General features: G+C 30.3%; 1 protein-coding gene across 3 annotated transcripts in view; it reads left to right on the forward strand.

Annotated features, from left to right (window-relative positions):
- Positions 1–23,223, forward strand: part of Calx (sodium/calcium exchanger 3) — a 194,804-nt gene extending 171,581 nt beyond the window's left edge. For all 3 annotated transcript variants that reach the window (XM_088192495.1, XM_088192496.1, XM_088192497.1), the window contains 5 exons: positions 4,883–4,982; positions 9,170–9,277; positions 18,866–19,024; positions 19,092–19,263; positions 22,045–23,223. In XM_088192495.1, the coding sequence (XP_088048621.1) occupies positions 4,883–4,982; positions 9,170–9,277; positions 18,866–19,024; positions 19,092–19,263; positions 22,045–22,249 (744 nt within the window). In that variant the 3' untranslated portion in view covers positions 22,250–23,223. The remainder of the gene's footprint in view (positions 1–4,882; positions 4,983–9,169; positions 9,278–18,865; positions 19,025–19,091; positions 19,264–22,044) is intronic.
- Positions 23,224–23,445: the final 222 nt, after the last annotated feature.

Below are 23,445 nucleotides of genomic sequence, written 5' to 3' on the forward strand. Positions count from 1 at the left end.
TTACATTTGCATCAATTGGAAAAATGACGCAAGCAAATGGCCATTGACAGATGAGAGCAAGCTTCAAAGACTTATGCTCTTTTTTACGCATTATAAACACACTATTGTTAGATCGCTTGATTACTGGCGATAAAAAAATGGATCATTGGTTGCTATCAAATGATTTCATTCCATACACTTCAAAGATTTATCAACAGAAAATTTTGATTTGTATATTGCGGACTGCAGCCGGTATTGCTCATTACGAGTTTCTCGTCAAAATCCAGAAAATTACGGCTGATTTACTTAAGAAACAACCAGGGCTAATTCATCTAAAAAAGTTTTATTCTTACAAGATAATGCAAAAAATAATTTATGTATTATAATGGGAAATTATATATCATCTTCTACAGTATCGTTAGTTTTTTAGTGCAAAGCTTAAAATATGAAAGTTTGAAACGAATATTGGTGGCCTAAATCACAGTGCCTTATAAATACGATAGAGTAGTGGTATAAGTTAGTGATAAATACATGGAATCGAATCCTATAATAACTACTGTGATTTTAATTTTTTTATCATATCTAAAGAGTTTCAAATATATTTTAAGCGAATTGTCATTGGCCACTAAGACAGGTCAAAAACGGTTCTTTTGAGGATAAATCCAAATGCACAGGTTGTCTCTTCTCAAGGCGGCGTATATTTTATTTCTTCTGATTTATGGCACATACTTTTTAGGAGGTTTTCCATGGTTATGTTTAATTTTTTTCTTAAACAGTTAAAACGCTTTATCACAAATTGAACAGGCCTAATAAATTATCTCTCCAATTGTGAATAGAGTAGTGGTTCAATTAATGAGCTCCACATTTAACATAGTTATTAAGAATCGACTTAGTTTTCTGCACAACTATTTTTATTTTCCCATACTATATTGGCAAGGTCAAATCGACTAACCGATTAACCCAATACCGTATTATGATTTATGGTCAGTACACACAGCGTCGTTGGGCGTTCCATTTTATTGGTTTATATCCAAGGGGAGTATAAGGGTCTTGTGACATTTGACTTTGGATCCCGCTCGTTGTTTGTCCAATGAAAATACTTGGTGGACCAGGTGCTGGCCGCCTACCCGAAAATTCTTGATCCCCCATCGTCCAGATTTATTGCCGAATTTATATAGAACTTGTGTTTCCGCGCCATTAAACACAATATATACGATCAAATTTGTTATATATCGCAGTGTACAAAAGTACAGAAAACGCGGGCGCGCGTGCAAGAAATTGAGTAACATTGTTGAAATTCTGTGCAAGCCTCTAACATAGACCCATAAGTAATATTGTACATTTATATTCAACATATAAATCGTCTCCCTAACCAACCAGTACTAATATTCTGCTCGTGACGTGCCAGAGAAGGGATTAGGTCATATTTTTAATATACACATATATGAAACTGCCTATGATGAAGTATAAACGATTTCCTTATATCGAACATTAATGTTACAGAATTTATATATAAAAAAAAATATTTTTAAGTAGCTTAATTTGCAATTAATAGATTAAAAAAATGATTGTTGCATAGATAATGAAAATTGTATAAAAAATCTCAACCTGTTTTATAACAAAATAAGTACAGTTTATGTTACATTATATACAATAAAATTACACAAGTACTTTAAAAAACATCATGATGGCTTAGTAAAAAAATGAATTGAATGAAACAAAAAAAAAATTCGTTGAGAAATGCTTCAGATCAAAGTCCGATGCTGAATTTTATATTTGCTTAAAAACATATTAAATGATAATGCATCTATCACCTTGCAAATATTTTCAATAATTGCTTTATAAGCTAATAGTTGGGTTACTGAAAAATATTACTTTTCCTAATTTGATTAAAATTTCTTATAAATGTAAAATTATATTATTTTTATTTATTAAAATTATAATATACTTTACACAGTACTGAGAATATTACCAAAATTATTTTTATGGGATTTCTAGTGACTTATGGGAGCCTACTCTGTATGGTTCTTAATTATTCGTAGTTTTCAACTATTTGAATATTCGAAAATATTCATATTTTTTTCTCAATTTTAACGATATTAATTTATTTAACCAATTAGTGCAAAAAATCATTTAATTGCCTGTACAATTTTATTTAATTACAATATAATTATTAATTAATAATTATTATTTCATAATAGTGACATGTTTGATATATATAGATATATATACGGGGCGCGGGGCCCGCACCGGCGTGCGAGCCCGTCAGCGTCGACAAGAAAAGAGTGTCCGTTACGCCAGTGTTACCAGACTGCCGCCAAATTTTGGCCATAATAAACCTAAATAAATAAATAGGCCCCTTACATTGGTTAATTCATTACTTACCTTCATATTCGTTAAGCATTTTGAATTTTATAAAATATGCATAACACAATTTTACATACTTTTTTTGATCAGAGTCATCATTTACGATTTTTCTAGGGTAGAGCAAATCTTAGCCAGTTTGTAAATTAACATATTATATTTCAACCTCTTTTCATGTTAAAAATCGAAAAAAATCTCAATAAAATGATATATGTTTTAATTGAACGATAGATTTTTGTCAGACAAATCTATGAATTAAATTTACCAAAAAATACTCTTGTTGTTTCAGTGTATGTAGTTTACATAATTCATAGATTTTGCGAATATATTTTAAAATGTTAATCATTTTTTAATTTGTATTATTTCTTCACATTACAAATTGCTGTGTCCTTGTTCTTTTTTTTAAATATTTCTATAGTAATGATTTTGACATTTTAGGGATGTTTTTTTATCTGTAAATATAAATATAATTCCAATTATACAAAATGGAAATTTTACAATATGTAACTGAAATTTTTAATTAGTTCATGATTATACAAACGGTGGACAAAATTTTGCGAACACCTTAAAAAAATCATATATTTTAGTTTTATTGTGCTTTTTCTCATTAGTAATCGATTTATTAAAAAATTTGGTATACAATAAAAAAGTTACAAAATCTTAAAGCTAATATTTAGTTGTTCCCCTATTGTATTTTAGAAGAGCTAATAAAATATATACTTATTATTATTTTAATTTATATAAAAATATTCGGATTACTCGGCAAAATATTCGATTACTCGATAATCTTGTTGGTATCCCTAAATGGAATATAACCAATAAAATATATGTTACTATAAACGTTTTGTTCCTAATCAATCAAAAAAAACTAGAACTATTATAATATTGTAATGTAATTAAAAGAGTTACTTTTAAGTATTATTTTAGGTTCTTATGCCATTTAATATTTAAATTGCTGTTATATTAATCCTTTGGGTGCTTTGGCGATGACGTGATTGGGTGCTACGGGTGCCGAAGTTGAATTGTGTAACGGGAATGTTGTGGCCTTATAGTGCTGTTTGTCTTCCGGTGATATATTGTTTCGTAACAAAGAAATATTCATTCAATGCATCGAAAAATCCTTGCGTATTATTTATGAGAAGAACTTTAGTTCTAGTCTTCGTTAAGTATGATTTTAGGTAACTCAAATCGCATAACTTAGGATAAAACCTGAATTTTTTCCTTATTTTTAACATATATTTTTAATTTTTACAAAACTTTAAGCTATCGCTCTGTTACTTTAGCACTTGCTAACTTATAAGTATTTACAAATATATCCATAATTATCGTCGCAGGCTTTAGTGGGCCAGCAACATGATTTTCGTTCGTATCGTGTGTATCCCAAATACAGATACATTAGGTATATGTCGTCAACATTGATATTCAAAAAACATTCAACAAAGTTTGTTACGATCTTCCCATTTGTGAGTTAAGTAACGGTTTTTTCAAAGGTTTTATCTACTTTTTATTGTGTCCTTTTATTGAACTATGGCTCTATTGTCTAAAATCCTAGTAAAGCAAAATATTATTGTTAGATTTAGAAGATTATTTTTATTAAGTACGGATCGTATTCGTATTTGTACCCCAGTGTTTATTTTTCTAGTGGCATTTGGATATAATTTAATGCATTCCCAATGAAGTGCTTTTTAAAGTTGCTGTTAGTGTTTTTTTTACAGCCCGTTAATACAACTTCAAACAAAACGAAAACCATGCTGTTGGTCAATCTAGTATTCTTCGATATGGTCTGAAACATACTTGTAAATTTTATTCTATATAACTCTATATCGTAGATTTGTTTTTCTTGAATATAAATAATCTAATTTCATGACTTTTAAGTTAAAATTTATGCTTTATTTTTGTTCACTTGAAGCTAAATATTAATAATGCGTATTTTCAGTATAAAATAGTTAACCAGAAGGTCTAGAACATTTTCTGGTCCATATTTTTATTTAAAAACTACATCGATCCTGTAAAAACGTATACATTATACATATGTACTTCTATATCACAAACGTGCTTCAGATATATGGGAAGAAAGTTGGAAAATTCTCGCTTTTACGACTTTTCGAATTGGCTCGTGTTACGGAAACGGAAGTCGAGCACGTTACAATAACAGAAAGTCTGAAAATCCTCAACTTTTCATATCCTAAATAAAAACATTAATTATAATATATATTTAGAATAATAATGTTATAAAAGTAATTTAAAATAATATACAATAATAGATCGTTCCCTTTGAAGCGACATTTTCATCATAAAGTTTAAAAGAAATCATAAAATAACTCGGGCAAGTTCGTAACTGAAACGGTGAAGGTAGAGAATAATGTTACATATTATAATATATTACGACTGTTAGATGGAGAGCGCTGATATTAAACTAGGTTATGTACTTTCATATCATATTATGTTTATTTATGTCTTAAAGTTTTCATATAAGTTATACTTACGTAATTTTGAACTTTAATACAATCCATAATTAAATTGTATATGTTCATTTCAGAATACTGTCGACAAATTGGTACAGAGAGCAAACGCTTCGATACTCATCGGCACGTCGTCATGGAAAGAACAATTCGTTGAAGCACTCACCGTCAGCGCGGGTGAGTAATTAAAACTTTTATATACAGGACGTCCTTTAAAAATAATTATCTTAATTTCAAAATATTATACAATGTCTCGAGACACTCATGGTTTACATAATCTATGTAGCGGTGCGTGACAAAACTATCGATAAATATTTGTAATAAAATAATTATAAATATATTATACGTTACTAATTGATAGGCATTACGAAAAAGAAGTCCAGCAACTCTCTAGGAATGGATTTGCATGGTAAAGTTTTTAAAAAAACGTTATATACTTTTTTTATAACCACAAACGATGTATAAAAAACATCTTAAACACTCGGCTTCAAATGGCACATATATCGAAAAATGTATGACTACAAAATATATAAGATCATTCTATAAATTTACTGAGTATTTCTTAGTTTATATTATTTTAATTTTTTTTTAAATATGCTCAAATTTATGACTGATCTAATATATAACGATACGTCAAACTCAAAATATTAGAAGCAAACAGCTTCCGAGACGCACGCTCGTTGAAAGTGAGATTTCATCCACCGCACAAGTTTCAATCGTTCATCAAACTAGGCATTGTTTTATTACATTAAAAACATGTCACTGTATATGTAGAAGAAGCTGAGCTTCACTGCTGTATATTTTTTTATTAACCATCTGTAAGAATCGTCTTAGAAGGTTCAAGCATCGCATTTTCATTTAAAATTAACATTCATCTTCATGCCGTTTTAATTCACAGTCGCAATTAAAACTGCCGTTGCCGGTTTCCTGTTGAAGGGTGAATTATTGATGCTGCCTAAACATCCAGAGATTCTTCTTTGGTAATGTTTACTTAAACATCGAGTTTAATGTTTGAGTGCAACGTAAACAGTGAATGTTAATTCAAGCGCTGCAAATTGATATAAAACGGAAATGGACTGGTGGTAGTTTCCATTATTTCCACGGTTTTTGCAAGCAGGGAAAGTTTATCTTTGGAAAATGTCACGTCACATCCGGGAGGCATACATTTTAACTAATTAAACAACTTTCCTAATTGGTAACTCGAACCGATGCGATAGGGATATAAAGGTACATAAATATAACAAACGGTTTTAGGTTAATTTATTAAATTACAGCCTTTAAAAAAATAGTGAGGTACCGCAATAAATGTAATATATCCTAATTTTTTGTGCTATGACTTATTTTTTTATATATAATATTTAGGTTACAATCTCTAAAATTTAATTCAACTCTAAGAGATTCAAAGCAAATGCCTGATTCGAGTTTGGGCTAAACTTTTATTTATTCCAAGTCAAAAGTCATGTCAGCGTTCTGACTTGTATACCATCGGGGAAAGGGGAGGAGTTCAATGTCCTTGAGCGGTGTTTTCTTTTGGAATTGTATTATTGTATATATGACAATGATAGCTCGCTCGTTGACGTACTTTATGTCGATAAATTCCATTTTAGCGTTAATTGCTTTTGACAAGAAGATTCATGTCTAGTGTTTTATTTTACATTTCTTTAGAGAAGGCCGCTCCGTTTATTTTTAAATGCAGTGTTTATGACCTTTTTAGCTGGCTATTAACAACGTAACGATTATGGGTAGTCCCGAATTTGTGTTGTTTGTACATTCAAGAGAATAATCGCACATAAACATGATCTATCGTGTCAAGAGGTGATTTATTTTTTAGGCCAAAGATTGTTATTAAATATGTCGGCCTCCTCTTGGTTGCAGTATAAGCTTTTAAATATTATGCCTTGAACTTCAGAATGAATGGAAAAGTGTAAATACCAGTAGTGCCAGAGAGAACTTCTTTAGACAAAATCTAATCGTGTCATTTTTATGAGAAGTTAAATTACAGAAGGGCGGCTTTTTTAAATACATAACCGTTGGTTGCTAAAGCAGATTATCTTTTTTCAAGGCGACGCATTCTGATTTACAGCGCGTACCTTGTGACTTATGCTGGTAAAATATTCCCCACGGTAAGTCCCATTTTAATGAAGAAATCCATTTTTTCTTAAACGGTTAAAATGCTGTATCACAAACCGAGTTGCCATTTTTTTATAAATTAACAGCATAAATTAATTCCAATAATTGTGAATAGAAGAGTGGTGCAATTGATGAGCCTGACAATGCAACCTCATACCATAAAACTTATAGCCTATTTGACTTCATGTGCAACGAAATTAAAAAAATAAAATAGGCTCATGACTCTCACTCAATCTTAAAGTGTTAAACTATTTTTTTTAAAGAGTTTTTTAACTTCTACAAGTGACTCTGGTTATTTTTTAGTTTCTGGTCTGGAATAATATGTTGTTTTATCGTATTTTTTTATTTATATTGATCGGATTCAGTGCTTATGAAACGTTTTAAAACATTTTTACATAGTATTTAAAAAAATATTAATTCAAAAATTAAGTAACGTCAAACGAAAAACACTAAAGAAAACAATAAATCTGCCAACCTTTTTTCACTAATAATTAAAAAAATACTTTTACATTCACGTATTTTTGCTCAATCTTAAAGTGTCCAGTCTCGGCGTTGCGTAACCCATTTCAGCCTACTATTTTTTTATAATAACTGTGAGTTATGCAGAGCTTTGCAGTTGCCGTCGTTTTCTTTTAATTTTTAGTATGGACATATACTATAAATATTTCATTAAGTGAGTCGTTTTATCATATTTTGTAAAAAAATTATTTACTAATTATTATTGATATGATTAAGATCACTATTTAAAATTAGCATAAATAAAATACAAACATTACTTGAAAATTAAAAAATAAAGCAGAGAATCACACAAAACGATTCCATAATTCTGTGATTTTTTAAATTAATAAGTAAAAAAAATGTAATATTTAAAGCTATGGCCATATGTACTACACTAAGCTAACATCAGATCTGAATCTTTAGATATTCTGCAAAACGTCAACCTGTCTCGAATATTACTATTGTCCTGTCGCTTCAGGAAACATTCTTATATTTCATTTACTAAAATTTGCTCAAATGCGACACTTAACTTTATATAAATAATAAAGCTTTGTTCCGATAAATAAATGTCAGTTTCTGAAGTATTAATAATACTGAAGTTATATTAAAAGTATATTACATACATTTTTATAATAAATCTTTTATTCTAAACTTATAGATATTAGCATATTATTTTACAATATGTATAATATATACATATAATACCAATATAAAGAGCGTGAAATCATAAGTTTTTTTAAATTGTTGTACAACTAATTATTTTATAATATAAATGCTCTGAAAAATAATTAGTAATGTTTTCGAATATTTTTCACTATTTTAATGAACTCAAATGTGCTTGAATTTTCATGCTTCTATTTTTTTACGCACTATTATTTCGTGAGATCAATGCATTTCAAATCGATGTGTTCATGTTTGTACATAGTTATACATTGTATCCTATACATATTACTATTTTACTTTTTACTGTAAAATAAAAGTATTTAAATATATAAGATTAAATAGCAACATTGCTTTTAAACCTTATATAAATAATAGAATCTCTGAAATATTAAATAGTGAAAGTTAGAAATAATACTCTTCAAAAATATAATTGTATTTCTATAGAATAAAAAATCAAATATCTCATTTTAGGTTATGAAATTCAAGACACTTTTTGTTGTCTAATTTTGTAATTTTTTTTGATAAAATATTTTAAAAATTATAAATATTGATGTATTTTTAGTGGCAAAGCTTTAAATCGCCAAAATTGCTAGTATTCATTCCTGTATCGGGCATATAAAAGGCATTGTTTATTTAATTCACGCGCACAGTAAAATTTTGATTATATCCCCTTAAAGTGGAAACATCGTATGTGTCATTATTTGATCCTTTATTCCGTTTTTACCGACCGCATTATTTTTTTATAAAATTTTGGACCGCGACTTCGGATTCGCCATCTGGGTTCGTTGAGAATGCGGAGAGCGTCACTACGGATCACTTTGGTATTCAGTCAGTGGTTTCCCACTACCGCTGATTTATTGGTCATATTTGCAACTCGCAAGCTTTTACAGCCACCCTCTTTCATACATTTTCCAAAGAGTGGCTAGCCCTCGTGTGTACTTTTCGTTATTGGCAGATAAAATGCGCTTTATGGCCGAGACACTTTCGATCTAAGTTACACGAGGGTCAATCGAATCTTTTGTCAGGCTTAAAATTGGATTTTTTAAATAATTTTATATGTCGTGTGTTTTCAGGTGAAGAAGATGAAGATGGAGAAGCTAAGAAACCCTCGTGCGCTGACTACTTTTTGCATATACTCACTGTGTTTTGGAAACTCATTTTTGCGTTCGTCCCTCCCACCGGTAAATATTTTTTTATTTATTTATTTATATATATAAAAAATATCATATGTGTTGGATTGGTAAGTGTTTAATAACAATGTATATGTTTTTTATATATAATATAAATTAAGATATTTTTCAAATAAGATTTATATGTAAAATTATACGCAGCGTCAATTTTTTTTTTGAGATTTTTGTCAAAATTTATAGTTTTTCTACTTAATTTTCATTGTATTATTATTTATAGTACATATTTATGTCGTTGGGTTTAAAGTTATTATTAATAGATAAAGTAAAAATTCGTTTGACAAATCACTACAAAAATACATTGAATATATATTTTACTATCGTGGTGATTTTTTTGTGATGATGTGTCATTTTTACTTAATCACTTGTTTTCGCAATGTGTATAACGAATTTTATATATATACAATATATCAATGAATACGCTACTTTTTCTATATAAAAATATAAATGTATTTTTAAGAAATTAAAAAAAAAATTATATACATATAACAACAATGTTTTACATCGAATAATTATTTAATAGTAATTAATAATTAAGGAGGAATCAATTTTGATACGATGTACAACTTTTTAATAATCATTTTTGTCATATATTATGACAATATATAATACTAATTTTATATTACATATTTGGATGAATAAAACATGTTTTAAATAAATGTGAATTGTGGCATTCTTATTAGTGAATTTTAGGCGTTTATTAAAAAATAATCATAAAAAGATAATAATTATGATAAGAAAAGATACAGATAACATTCAATGTCGGGCATCATGTTTCGTACATTTTAAAATAATTTTATTAGATTTTAATGAATTTACATTGTGGCGAAAAATTTTCTGTACAATCAATTGCATTGTAGATACTTCAATGATATAGAACCAATTAATATTTTTTCATATATAAATAGTAAAATTCGTTTTACAAATCACTACAAAAAAAATGGTTTAGTATATTTTTACGTAATGTTTTGCTATAGCAGTAATACAAGGAAACAGTTTAAAAAAATGTATATATACATACACATATATGAAATATATATCATTTTGGTCACTGTGTGATTTTTTTATATAAATTCATTTAAAAACTCTATATTTTTCACCATAGTACTATTTTTACTATTGTCACTAGTTAGTAAATTGGAGTTAATATTTTTTATTTTCAATGAATTTTGATTAAAAATGAATTTATCTTGTGGCAAAAAATACTGTTGTGTTCAGTAAATAAATTTTTATTTTAAATTATGATATATAATAAATATCTCACTCATTAAAAACCTGGTTTTGGGTTGTTGTTATTAATGATTTTTTGCTATTGTAGTAATGTAAAGATCCAACTGCTGTATTATTTCAATGCAAAAATTAGTTTTAGTATATTTACTTTCCGTTATAAGTTTTTAACATTTGAAGAAAGTAAATATTCTTAAACAAATAATAAATATTTATTATTATTAACCGTCGTTCTAAATATGTCCCTAGTGATATATAAGATATCTAGGAAGTTAGTCTTAAAATAAAATCTGGTTCACGTCACATCACGTAGAAATCAAAACCATGGGGAATCGAATTCGAATCGTCTCCACATGAAAGTTCCTAAAAAAATACATATATACAATGTGGTCCAATAAATGAAACTAAAGTAAATTTTAAGCCCTTTCTATCGATGTATATTGAAGGTCATAAAAACAAGATATACCACAAAAAGTAAAACCCATAAGCTTTAAAAAAAATCAAGACCCATTTCAAACCATATATGTACATATATTAATGTAAAATTTAGCTTTGAAATGTTGTTCTAATAAAAAAATAATACAAATTAAATATTAAATGCGTTTATAATCATTTTTATGTTTATTTGTTATTAGCTTAATTAATTAAAAAATAAGAATATAAGACAAAATGTTTGTGGTTATAATTTAAGGGGGAAAATAAAAAACCTTTTACAATTTCAGCGAAAGAAAAATAAAAATACAGGAAGAAAAATAAAAACAATAAATTTGGTGATAGTTTTGAGTACATTTCATTGAAAACCTGGAATTATTGATATGTTGCCTTTAACCTCTAACGTGTTGTTTATATCGTAATCACCGATACACGAGATAAATGGGTTAGTGTGATTTCGCGAGATATTTTTATAATATTTTCTGGTATGACAGTGTTCATTAATTGTTGATATTTTAAGGCTAATATGATTTTTTAAGGTTAGTATAAAAAGGTGTGTTATGTATTATTTTGAATGCCTTATATATTATTTTGAATGAGCCTAATTAATTGTTCATACAATAGATTAAAATTGTATTTTAAATACCGGTCTAAGGGTCGCAAAGGCGGCAAGCCCTTTAGAGCAAAGGTCCAAAATATGTTTATTAAATTTAAGCTTTGAGTCCAGATGTAAATCTTGGTATTTGACGCTTGTTTTTCATTTAGGAGTGGTGATAAAGTTCATCTACGTTTTGTGAAAATAATTGCTTATGTTTTAATTCAATTGATTTTGACTAAACCCAGGTCTTGCAGATCAATAGTTAGAAACGTATACAACTTATCTATTGTGCTGATACTATTTTTTTACACTTCTATAAATAATATAGCCGATTCTCATCCTGGCTGATAATTTTAATTTTCTTCATTATTAAAATTTTAAATACTATTTATATTTCGCTTTATTTATGAGTAAAAATTGGCAAAACTGTATACTATTTATGGTTTGAGAACACTAGGGGCGTGACTTCGTAGCTAGTGAGACGCTTGGTTTTTATTAGCTTATATTACAATTGCGACAGACGATAAATGGCGAGATGTTTTTTCGGAGCGGTGGTAGAGAAGCTAGCGCAGGGATGATATCCGTGGGAGGTCCTCAAAAGTCTAGTAGGTACAGCGAAAGTTGATCACTCACTGCTACGGTGGTACTCGTATAAATGATTCCTTCTCTGGTATCTTCGAGTGGCTGCTTGTGACTACCTTCTCCTCATCGGAGTCCAGGGCTGCAAAGCTTTCTGACCAATCACAATCATGCAGCGATTATCCAGCCAATAGATGTGCTCGTTTCTTAGAACAGCGAAATAGATATACGCCTTTAGAAAGCGACGTTTGCTTGATGGGCATTGTCCAAGGTCGTATTGCATTGTTATTTATGTGATTTTTTAGACGTAAGGAGGGCTTTTTGTGTAGCTCTGATGGTTTTCTTGCTGATGGATGATCATTTTGATCACAGTCAATTAACGCAAGTTTTGAGAATAAGACCTTTTTAAACGTAGGCATCTGTGTGTGGTCGCCACAAGCGAAAACTAAATTTTTATTTAATGAAACCATAAACTAGTAAATATATTCTTAAGGCAATAAAAAAATTTTTAGAGCAAAAGATACGCTAGTTTAATTATCTGAAATTAAAAAAAATTAACGTTTACATATCTTTATAACATACAAAAAATATTAATAGAAATAAATATAACTGGAATATTTTTTTTAAATGATTTTATAAATGTCTTTTTGGCTATTCTTTAGGTAGGGAAAATGTACAAAATGGATTACACCAATGACCGAAAATGTTGTACAAAATTACAATATACTTGTATTTATGTTTTAATGTAATGTTTTAAAAATATATAATATATATTTTTTTATAGTATTTTCGTAAAAAAATCGTTGAGAAACGGGCCGCATTTAAATCGTTTGTCACCACTGGTATACAGTAAACCAATAAAATTAACGCTGAAAGTCATCGCAATAATTTCGAATTAGATTTAACACATAAAATTCGACTTTTTTAGTAAAATCCCAAGCATGGTCCGCGCGTGCGCAACGACATGTCGTTGAATCCTCTTATCTTCATTATTACATTTTATGACTTACCGGATTAATACATATAAATATATTATAACACGTATAAAAAATATACAATAATACAAAGATCACATTTACGAGGACGATAAATTAACGAGTTTATTTCCGCTATTGTTTCCGGAATTGTTTTTCGCAAAAACCGCACATTTATGGGGAAATTTTCCGCCGCGATAATTACCGCTTCGCGAATCTGTTACGATATAGTAATTTCAGCTTCGTGTATATTATTGTTTGTTTATTCAATGCTTGCGCCGAAACACCCGCGGAGACTTTTGGCTGAAATCCAATCCGACAGATTCCGAATTGATTTTTTTATTCAGTTTGTCGCACACTCTCTCTAGCTCTATTATAACATCTTCTAGAATCTAGAGAGAGATTCTGTAGACGAATTTCGTAATAGCGACAATTATTATAAATCACGCAATGTCGTCATAATTTCGCGCCGGCTTAATTACGGATTTAATAATGAACGCCCGTCACTCTTGACAGGGCCGCGCCTTGTATACGTGATGTAGACGTAATTTAATCTAGCATTAATATAACAAACGGACACTCGATATATTATAAGAATAATAAATGAAAAAAACAACTATTTTTGTAGCTCCTCAAGTATCCGTTTACTTAATTTGACTTAAACGTTGCGATTAAATTTTGCCCCTTAAATATGTGACAGTTACTTTATGTTCATGAACAGTTTAATAACAGAAACGTAAACATTTATATAACTATTATTTTAAAATCACATTTAAAATTTAAACATACGCTTTATAACTACATATACACTTCAAATACAGACGTACCCATAAAAAGTTATATCTAACTCTGACAAATATAAGCAAACAATTAGAGGTAAAAGTTTGATCACGATTGTTTATTTTTATCTCAATTTATTATATTCTTAGATACAAACATTAAGTCGTATTGAAAAATATAATTCAATAAAATATTTTTTGATAATATAGAATAATAACTGATCAATCTTGAACATTTAATTACATTTTTCTGAGTTAGTTATTATAAACAAAAATAAATAAATTAAGTACTTTTAATAATAACTAAAAATTATTGATAATCGATTAATATGTATCGCAGCTTTACATTTTTAAATACAATGCATAACATAACATACAATAAACAACAGTATTATAACAGCAACTGCAATAGCCTGATCCGTTGAGATAGTCAGTGTCATGTTTGAACAAGTTGTGACTTCCAGAGCCGCAAGAGTGTCTGTCGCGCATCATTGATTTCGTACTTTTTTATCACACCTCGTATATTTATCTATGCAGAACTATCGAGTTCTTACTCTTAAATATTTAAAATATTTTGCTTTTAATATTAAAAAAATATAAATAATTTACAAAATACAGAAAAAATTGAGTATCCAATACAATATAAAAATATAATACAAAAAAACATAATTTCTGTATTTAAAAATTTTGTAGGTCGATTAATGATTATTATTTAAAGCATATTTGTGTTGCATCTAACTTATTAAAATATAGTGATACGATAAAGCTGCATTAAAATCAGTCCATCCGATTTCGACTTTCGAACTAAAAGACAAACATTATTTTGAGAATATACATAGGTTTCACAGCAATAAAAAAATAATAACCCAAACAAATTAATCTAATGAAGTTCAAAAACGCTAATTAGGTTTAGAACTTTCATTAGGTTATGTTTGGGTTTGAACAGCAAATAGACGTTTCTTGCTTACAATAGGTGCATATATAAAAATATATTGTATGCTCAGTTAAAGATATGTATAATAGTTAAATTGTGACGCTCGTTCGTTCGTGTTTATTCCGTTACGTTACAATAGATAATCTTTGAATTTTCGCGTATTTTGTACGCGATTAGATCGAGTTATTTGCGAACGAAGGCCATTAGTATTTTAGCGATTGTTTTCTTTGCTTTGAATCGCGCTTTGTTCGCGGAAAAATGATAAAAATTGTTGTCAGAAAACCATTAATAATCCTTTTATTGTATTTACAAAAGCTCTTTTTCTCATGTATTTTATGTATAAATCTTTGCCGCAAAATTTTCTATAAAAATAAATTTTCTTATTTATATTATAATCATCTGATCGTATTTTAAAATAAAACATTAATATTTGATTGACTCTAAAACAACAATGATTTATAATCATTCTTCATTTGAAAAAAAAAGGATCAGAAAATTTTAAATAATATGAAAAATAACGATGGCTTTAAATTGTTCATCTTAACCGTAAAAATAACTATAATACCAAGAAAATTCTTGAAAATCAAATAATTACAAAAAAGAGTCTCAAAAAAATTTTACAACACAATGATGTTGACAAAGTCTATCAGTTCTATAATTCAAATTGATGTAGTCGATCCGATTTTAAAAATGCATTCGACAAGGTTCATTATGAACTTCTTCTACAAAAGATAAATAACTTTTGTGTATTGTTAGCTTGTCTTGTTAGGAATGAGAGAAGTTCAAGTACGGATCGTAACTGCGTTTGTATCCTTGTTTTTTCTTTGTTGCTAAGAGTGTTTTTTTTCAGTTTCGGTCTGTAGAGTTTCGATTGCGTCCATTGTTCTTAACCGTTGAGGCTAATGCCTGCACTACACTCTCTGGAAGTTGGCCAAGGTTGGCCAAAGACGGAGAATATAGTGGGTTACTTCGGTCGAGTTCGGTTCTGCCCGCTCTAAAATCTATCAAAAGTTGTTCCGAGGTTACCGAGAACGAGGGATAATTCAGTCGACTTGGCCAGCTTCGAGCGCTTCCGAACATTGTCGGCATTATTTTCCGAGTCAAAGGGACCGAAGTCGGTGTTAAGTGACGAGCGTGAGAGAGATAATGATATGGTGTTTCGCAAACTAAGATAGAACGAGTAACTCGGTTCAATTTCAGTATGCGCGTAGGCGTCCTATGGTCAACACGCATGTGGAGCGCTGCATCGTGGTCACGTGGTCAAGTTATAATACCACATGCTTATCGGAGTCTTCAACTGACTCTCACTGACATCTTTGAATATTTTAGGGCACCAAAAAGGATTAATTATATTTTTGACAGTATATTCTTCGAACAGATATCGTTATTATATTTTTTTTCATATAAAATTAAATAATTAGTGGTACTTGATTTTGTTAAAAAAAATCGTTTCAAATATTCTTATGTATTTTCCTAGATCGGTTTATATAAATATCACACCATAACGAATTCTTATTTAGAATCGATGGCGACAAATTCTAGGATAGTCACAGATGTGGTGTTCGTATTCTGAAGTATAATTTTTATGCCTTATGGCATTTTGCAAAAGCCGACAAAGATTTTGCGTAAATTGAATATTTACGACCGAAAAGTTTTCATTGATATTGTATTTGTGAGTGCCCATACAAACTTAATAAAATGACAATTTAAAAATTGCGATTACTTGGCACTTTTTTCGATCGCACGCAAATGTGCCGGCTGTACGTGACAGAAGCCGCCGTCCGGATGGCATATGAAATTTGCGACAGTGTGGTCGCTTACTCGAAGTCGTAGATCTCGGCCTACTTCAGTTGTAACTTCGGTTCGGACAACTTCCAGAGAGTGTAGTGCAGGCATAAGACGTCAGCGCTTGAGAATACTCCTCTTACGCTGTAAGTTAGAGCATGAAGCAATTGCTTTTAAATATCGTATTTTAAATCTTTCTGTACCTCAGTTGCCATCAATTGAATTCAATAGTCTGCAGCTCTTATTCTCTGGTTCTAGGCTCGCTAAAGTTTGTTTCAGTATTTTTATCAAACATTAGAAAAAAGTGACGAATCGTCGTTAAAAATCGGTAGGCTTAACAATCGTAACGCGTTAAACAGAGTCGTGAAATATTTACGAGCAGGGCCGCAACGAACGTTTACGATGAGAGCTAACGATAAATCCGCTTTGATTTTCACGAGTCGAAATTTACGATCTATATTTTTTGGGCCTTGAGCGTTTCTTGTTGTATAAATAAAAAAATAAACAATTAATGCGCTACGCTGATTGTTTACATTTTAACACTAAGTTCTTCCCAATCTAATAATGAATCATTAGATCGATTCATTTTTTTTATTTCATCTTCATTAAAGCAATATTTCGCCATGTCGTTGAAAATATATATTAAACGGGTCGTTTTGCAATCAAAGTGAAACGATTTCACTACTACAGCACGTATCCATTAGGGTAAAAGCAAAAACTTCAACGGGAATTGTCCGCACGCAAAAGCGCTCGACCATTAAAACGAATTAAAGCACTAACCCAAAAGCGAGATACAAATTCAAAGCAAAAACAGAATTGTTTTTTTACTCGTTTCACATTATAATGCGTATATATTTTTTACGCTAATGAACAATAACAAAAATAATGCAATACTAAGAGCTGCAGTCCTCAATATAAAAAACTTTTTCCTGAAACTGGCTTCAAGACGATTGATTACTATATGTAGACATCGTAAGCCTAAAACTACAATACATAAACCAGTATCGACAGATGCCATTTAAGCAAGATTAAAGGTTTAGAATGATATGTGAGGAGTACACAACAGTTCTTTCCTCTCACTAACAATAGTTTTAAAAAATCCATGTACTTAAATGTATGTATTATATCTATATGTATGTACATTGTTATATAACACAAAGTATGCTTCCAAAATTTCATTTACCATTATTAGTTTAAACTATATATATATAATCTGTATAAACATTTAACGTTTCATGGTGGGGAGTATGTTAACATTGGCGTTAACATACTCCCCACCATGAAACACATAGCATTTATAATGACTGCCACATCAGTGGGTTTTACAAGTTTGTCCTCACCTTACAACGCTTGTAAGAACGCGATATTTACATGAATACATAAACAAACAAAAATAAACAAATAAAAAACAAACTAATCTGGCGTCAGATATAAAGCAAATACAATAAATAAAAATAAAATCAACATAATATTTATAATCGGCGGTATATTTGAAGTGAGAAAGGTTTTACTTCATTTATAATATAAAATTAAGGGTGAATTTAAAATAATACTATTATATAAATATGACCAATTCACTTTAACAAAAATTCATTTCTTGATTATTATTGTGCATATATTATGATTACCTCTGAACATTTTTTTTATTAGTTCTACGAACTAGTGTAAAAATTATAAAACCTGTAACAAAAATATTAAATATTTAATTAATGTCTAGTTTCTTCGATTATATCATTTCTCTTCAATTGCCCATTGTAATTTCGTGTTTAGCTCAGAATTGATATTTTTCAATAATAATCGTGAGACAATTATCAATAACAGCCGTTGCTACTTTACAAAAACAATATAAAAAAAATCTTTTTGGTTTATCGATAAAGAAAAATAGACCTAAATCGTTTTGCATTCTGCCGATTCCCATGCGTAATTTATTCTTATCGGAGCGGATTCTTAGATCACCAAAGCAAAGATAAAGCCGCCGACTGGTTAGAGTAATAAAAAATCGCAAATAGATTGCTTGTCATTTAAATACTTATAATCTTCCGAGAAAGTATGCATATTTTAAAATATCTGGCACGAGCACTTTCGGAAAGGTTTCTTATCTGAGTATCTTATTTTATCACTTAATCAAAAATAAGGTGAGTTCGAGTGTTAAAAATTTGTAAACATATGGCATAAGTATCTAAAAATAAAAATTTGATAAAATGTCCAGTCAATCAGACCAACAAGATATTTTTTTCTTATACATGGAAATAATAAACTATATTTCTATTTCAGATATCGCTGGTGGTTATTTGTGTTTCATAGTGTCAATTTTATGCATCGGTGTTGTGACAGCAATCATCGGCGATGTTGCTTCACATTTCGGCTGCACTTTAGGCATCAAGGACTCCGTGACAGCTATCGTATTTGTAGCTCTCGGTACTAGTATACCAGGTAAATCATCCATCAATAAATCGTCAAAAGTATGAATTATGAAATTAACATTAAAATATTTTTTTAGATACTTTCGCAAGTAAAGTAGCTGCCATTCAAGACAAATACGCCGACGCTTCGGTGGGTAACGTGACTGGCAGTAACGCCGTCAACGTTTTCTTGGGCATCGGCATCGCCTGGTCCATAGCCGCTATTTATCACAAAGCCCACGGCAGAAAGTTCGAAATCGACCCAGGAAAGTAAGTAAAGATATGATTATGTAAATGATTCAATTTAGTCGAATAATAAAGCAGTGGAGGCGATAGGATGCGAATTGTGTAATTTGGTCACGTCTGTGTATAGATAGATAGCCACTTTCAATTTCCCCTTTCGCTGTAGAAAATGGTATGATAAATCAGCGTTGAACTGATAATTTGAATTGATTTATGGAAAATTGATTTTAGATAATGGGATAAATAAGTTGCGTGAATTTGAGAATTATTCTTATAGATCTGCAGTGTATGAATCTTGAATAAAAGTAGTTTCAAATCCCTTGATATTTAAGAGTTCATAACAAATTTAAATATATGCCTTTTTATGATTTTCCGGTTTCATTAAAATTATATTAATCACATCTATGATGTTGTCTCAAGTATGTTTCTCGTCATTAAATGTTTTTTTAACCTGTGTGCATCTGGCAATCCCGCACGTCACAAGTGCAGGTGTATTGAACATTAAATTTTATTTAGATACTAACTCGATTGTTCTTGTCAAATATCAGTTCAAGATTCTTTTAAATTATGCTATATTATAAATTATCCGGGATTTAATTTATTAGTCATTAAAAAATTTGGCATATTTTAATAAACATTTTTAACGGAAAATGTTTGGTTTTATTTTAATAAAAAAAAATAGTGATAAATTAATTAAAATGTAAATCGCCTGTCTTCTATGCTACTTTTAATAATATATTTCGTGTTTTGAGACCGAATAAGTGTGACTTTGCAGCCAAATATGGTAAAAGTTTATTTTATAAACATATTTAAATTACCACATATGTAGAGAAATTTAGATTCCACTATCAGGCGGTGATGTTAAAATGCCAGGTCTTGAAAGTAGGAGAGTGTTTGCTGGAGTGTGGAGTTGTATTATTGTCAGCTGTGATTTCGGTGAAGCAGTTAGGATCTATATTATGTCGATGCAGTTAAAATATAAACTGTCTACAACCAAAGGATAAAATAACATGAATGTAATGCGAGGGATCCTATTCTTGAAACTCGTGTTAAAATCTGTGATCAAAAATAAGCATTCATCAATAAGGATAGACTATACAATAGTAGGACCACACAAAATCCCTCGTTTATGGGGGATTTTATTATTGAAACTCGCGTTAAAAAAAACAAAAATGAAATGGCTCTCGTTATGGCTAAAAAAAGGGGTTTCTCATAAATAACACGCGTGGATTTTCCGGTGCGTTAAATGAATGTTTTTTTTGTCACGAAACGGTCACGGGAAACAATATATCACCATAAGGCTACAGCATTCCCGTTGCACAATTTGACCTGGGAGATGTCCATCAAGCAAATTTCACTTTCTAAAGCTGTATACATATTTCGATGTTCTAATAAGCGAGTGCAACGATTGCTTAAATGATCGCTACATGATTGTGATTAGTCGGCAAGCTATGCAAACCTGAATACATAAGGCTGGTCTCCAAGGAGGATCTGACAGACTTCGGCAGAAGTTCAGAGACCAAAAAAGTCATTGGGACTTACTTTTTCAAAAAAGTAAGCCCGCCAACAACATACTGTCATGGACGTTCGCGTCCATACTAGCATCGTAGCAGAAAGAGATCAATTTCCACTATATACCCGCTGCCACACCACCTACGAGAATTCTAAGGATCTTCCACTGACAACATCCTTGCGCCAGCTTCTCCACCACTGTTCGGAGAAAATATCTCGCCCATCATAGTCTGTCGCAATATGCAATATAATCTAATAAAATTCTCACTAGTTTCCACCTGCGTCTTACTGGCTGCGAGGTCACAACCCCAAAGGGTTAGAATCCAGTTTGTAGTAGCAGTTTTTTCGGCGGTACTTATAGGTTAATAATGTCTGGGGACATATTCTATTTAAATAGTCCACGTATTATTTTCAATTATTTCCGCAATTATTAAAATCTCTCTTCCATCGTGTTTGTGGCTCTACTTTGGGGACGGGTTAATCTATATTTTCGTTCATTTGAATGGTCGTGAAGCTGACCTTTCAACTGTAACAAATTGTACAGGTAATTGAAACCCCTACATATCAATCAAATGCGAATTTTCAATTATATATCATCGGAAATATTTACCTTTTAAATTTCTAAATCCTTGCTGACTCTTTCCAGTTACCATCTGCTGGATTAAAAATGATTAAATTATAAAAAGTCCAGATATATAAAAAATATTTTACTACAAATTTCAATTTACTTCATTGAAAAATTGCTATATAATACACGTTATTGGTAATAAATATCTGAATTTTACTGATTTTTTAATTATATTATCTTAAAACAAAGCTAATAATATATATAAATATAAGGCACGTACGGAGAGATACGTTTCCTTTCGCTAGCTCGCGTGTTAAGTGACGAGAATGAGTGAGATGTGCATTACATGCCCTTATCTCTCACTCACTTTCGTCACTTAACACGCGAGCGAGCGAAAGAGAACGTATCTCACCGTACGCGCCCGGTGTTTTTAACATCAATTTTTTTCCCATGATTTAAACGAAAAATAATCAGTTTCTCGGGAATTGAAAAAACCCAAGACTTCAGAATGCCTAATTAGAATTTCTTTTAGATTTTAGTCACCTATTCACAACACTAGTCTATTGTGATGGTAAAAAAATATAATGTACAATGTGTAGTCCCTTTAAGAAAAAATCTACAAATAAGTAACGCTTATCCAAGAACTAAGTGATCCAATGTGCAGTCTCTCCTTAGATATCGTTGACTATATTAAACAGTGTACTCATGATTTTTATTATTTTTTCTAGCCTCGCGTTTTCCGTGACAATATTTTGCACGGAAGCCATGGTCGTCATCATCATTCTACTGCTAAGGAGGCATAAGTCCGTCGGCGGAGAACTCGGAGGTGAGGTCAAGTTGAAGTACATCACTGCAGCCTTCATGTTCGGACTGTGGTTGTTGTACCTGATTCTGTGCACCCTCGAGGCCTATGACTACATCGAAGGATTTTAAATTAATCACAAACGTTGTCTATTTGACGACATTTTCCGAACATTTATTATTTGAATGTTGCGAAAAGCGTCCAGGTTTATGAATACCGTATGATGACTAACATTAAAAAATACATACACGTATGTGTGTAAAAAAAACAAGTGTTTAAAAAATTTTGTGCTCATAGTAAATATAGATTGATATTACCTATGAGTGCTGGACTTTTGTATGCTTGTTTATTAAAATATACGGCAAATTTAACGAAATAATATTATGATACATACGCGCGCATTATAATAAGTTAACATGATACAAATATGTATGTACATTGACGCAATAAAAAAAATGTTAGTATAGTTAGTAAATTTATAAATATAATTTTAAATTTAGTTGTGGATAGTAAACGGGAAAGATAATGGAATTGTTTGGAATAGAAACGAATCACGTCCACATATCATCGAATGGGACCCGCATTGTCGAAGTGTGATGTCGATTGCATTCGAAGGAAAAAGAACTGAACTGCCAAAAGAAGTTGATCGTGTGCTTATATAGTTCGTTCAAAACGGGTCAATTAGGATATCTGAAATCTCTACTAAACATGTATGGATCAAATGATGCAGACTGTCGAAGGGCGTCGCGATAAGGTTCGATTGATTGTATATTATGATTTATAAATAGTGGTCTGAGATTCGCCCCGTTGTGGGTAGGGTTCGAAATGGAACAGCTCAGGGAAATAACGTTAAAAAAAACATTTCGAGCCCGGTACGTGGGCTTTTCCTGCTTAAGAAGGGCGTCATTGATTTTTGAAATGATGGTCGATAGCCTAAAAAAAACATAGACGTAGTTGATATCTTTTGTCTGATTTTCCATTTTTTTTAGAAACATTTACAAATACGTAGTATTTGTACGCGTTTTAAAAGAGAAAAAAAAACAACTAGACTTAGGTTATATCTGGATATAAAATAAAACACACTTCGACTGATTTTGCAACCAAATGGGGAGAATAGAGAACAAAGAATATTATTAAAATAATATTATTAAAATAAATAAAGTATCGACTTTTAACGACTCGTTAGGATATATAATTCTGCAAAATTGAACACCCTAAATTCGAACCCTTTACTTTGCACCTTTATCGATTGTAACCAAAGAACGTTGTTATTTATTTTTAATTATCAAAAAATAATTTGACCTACAATTATACTCTGTGATAAATC

The sequence above is a fragment of the Plectrocnemia conspersa genome, unplaced genomic scaffold (assembly GCF_051122295.1).
Source record: "Plectrocnemia conspersa isolate PC_06_02 unplaced genomic scaffold, ASM5112229v1 ptg000009l, whole genome shotgun sequence".
Classification (NCBI taxonomy): Eukaryota; Metazoa; Arthropoda; class Insecta; order Trichoptera; family Polycentropodidae; genus Plectrocnemia; species Plectrocnemia conspersa.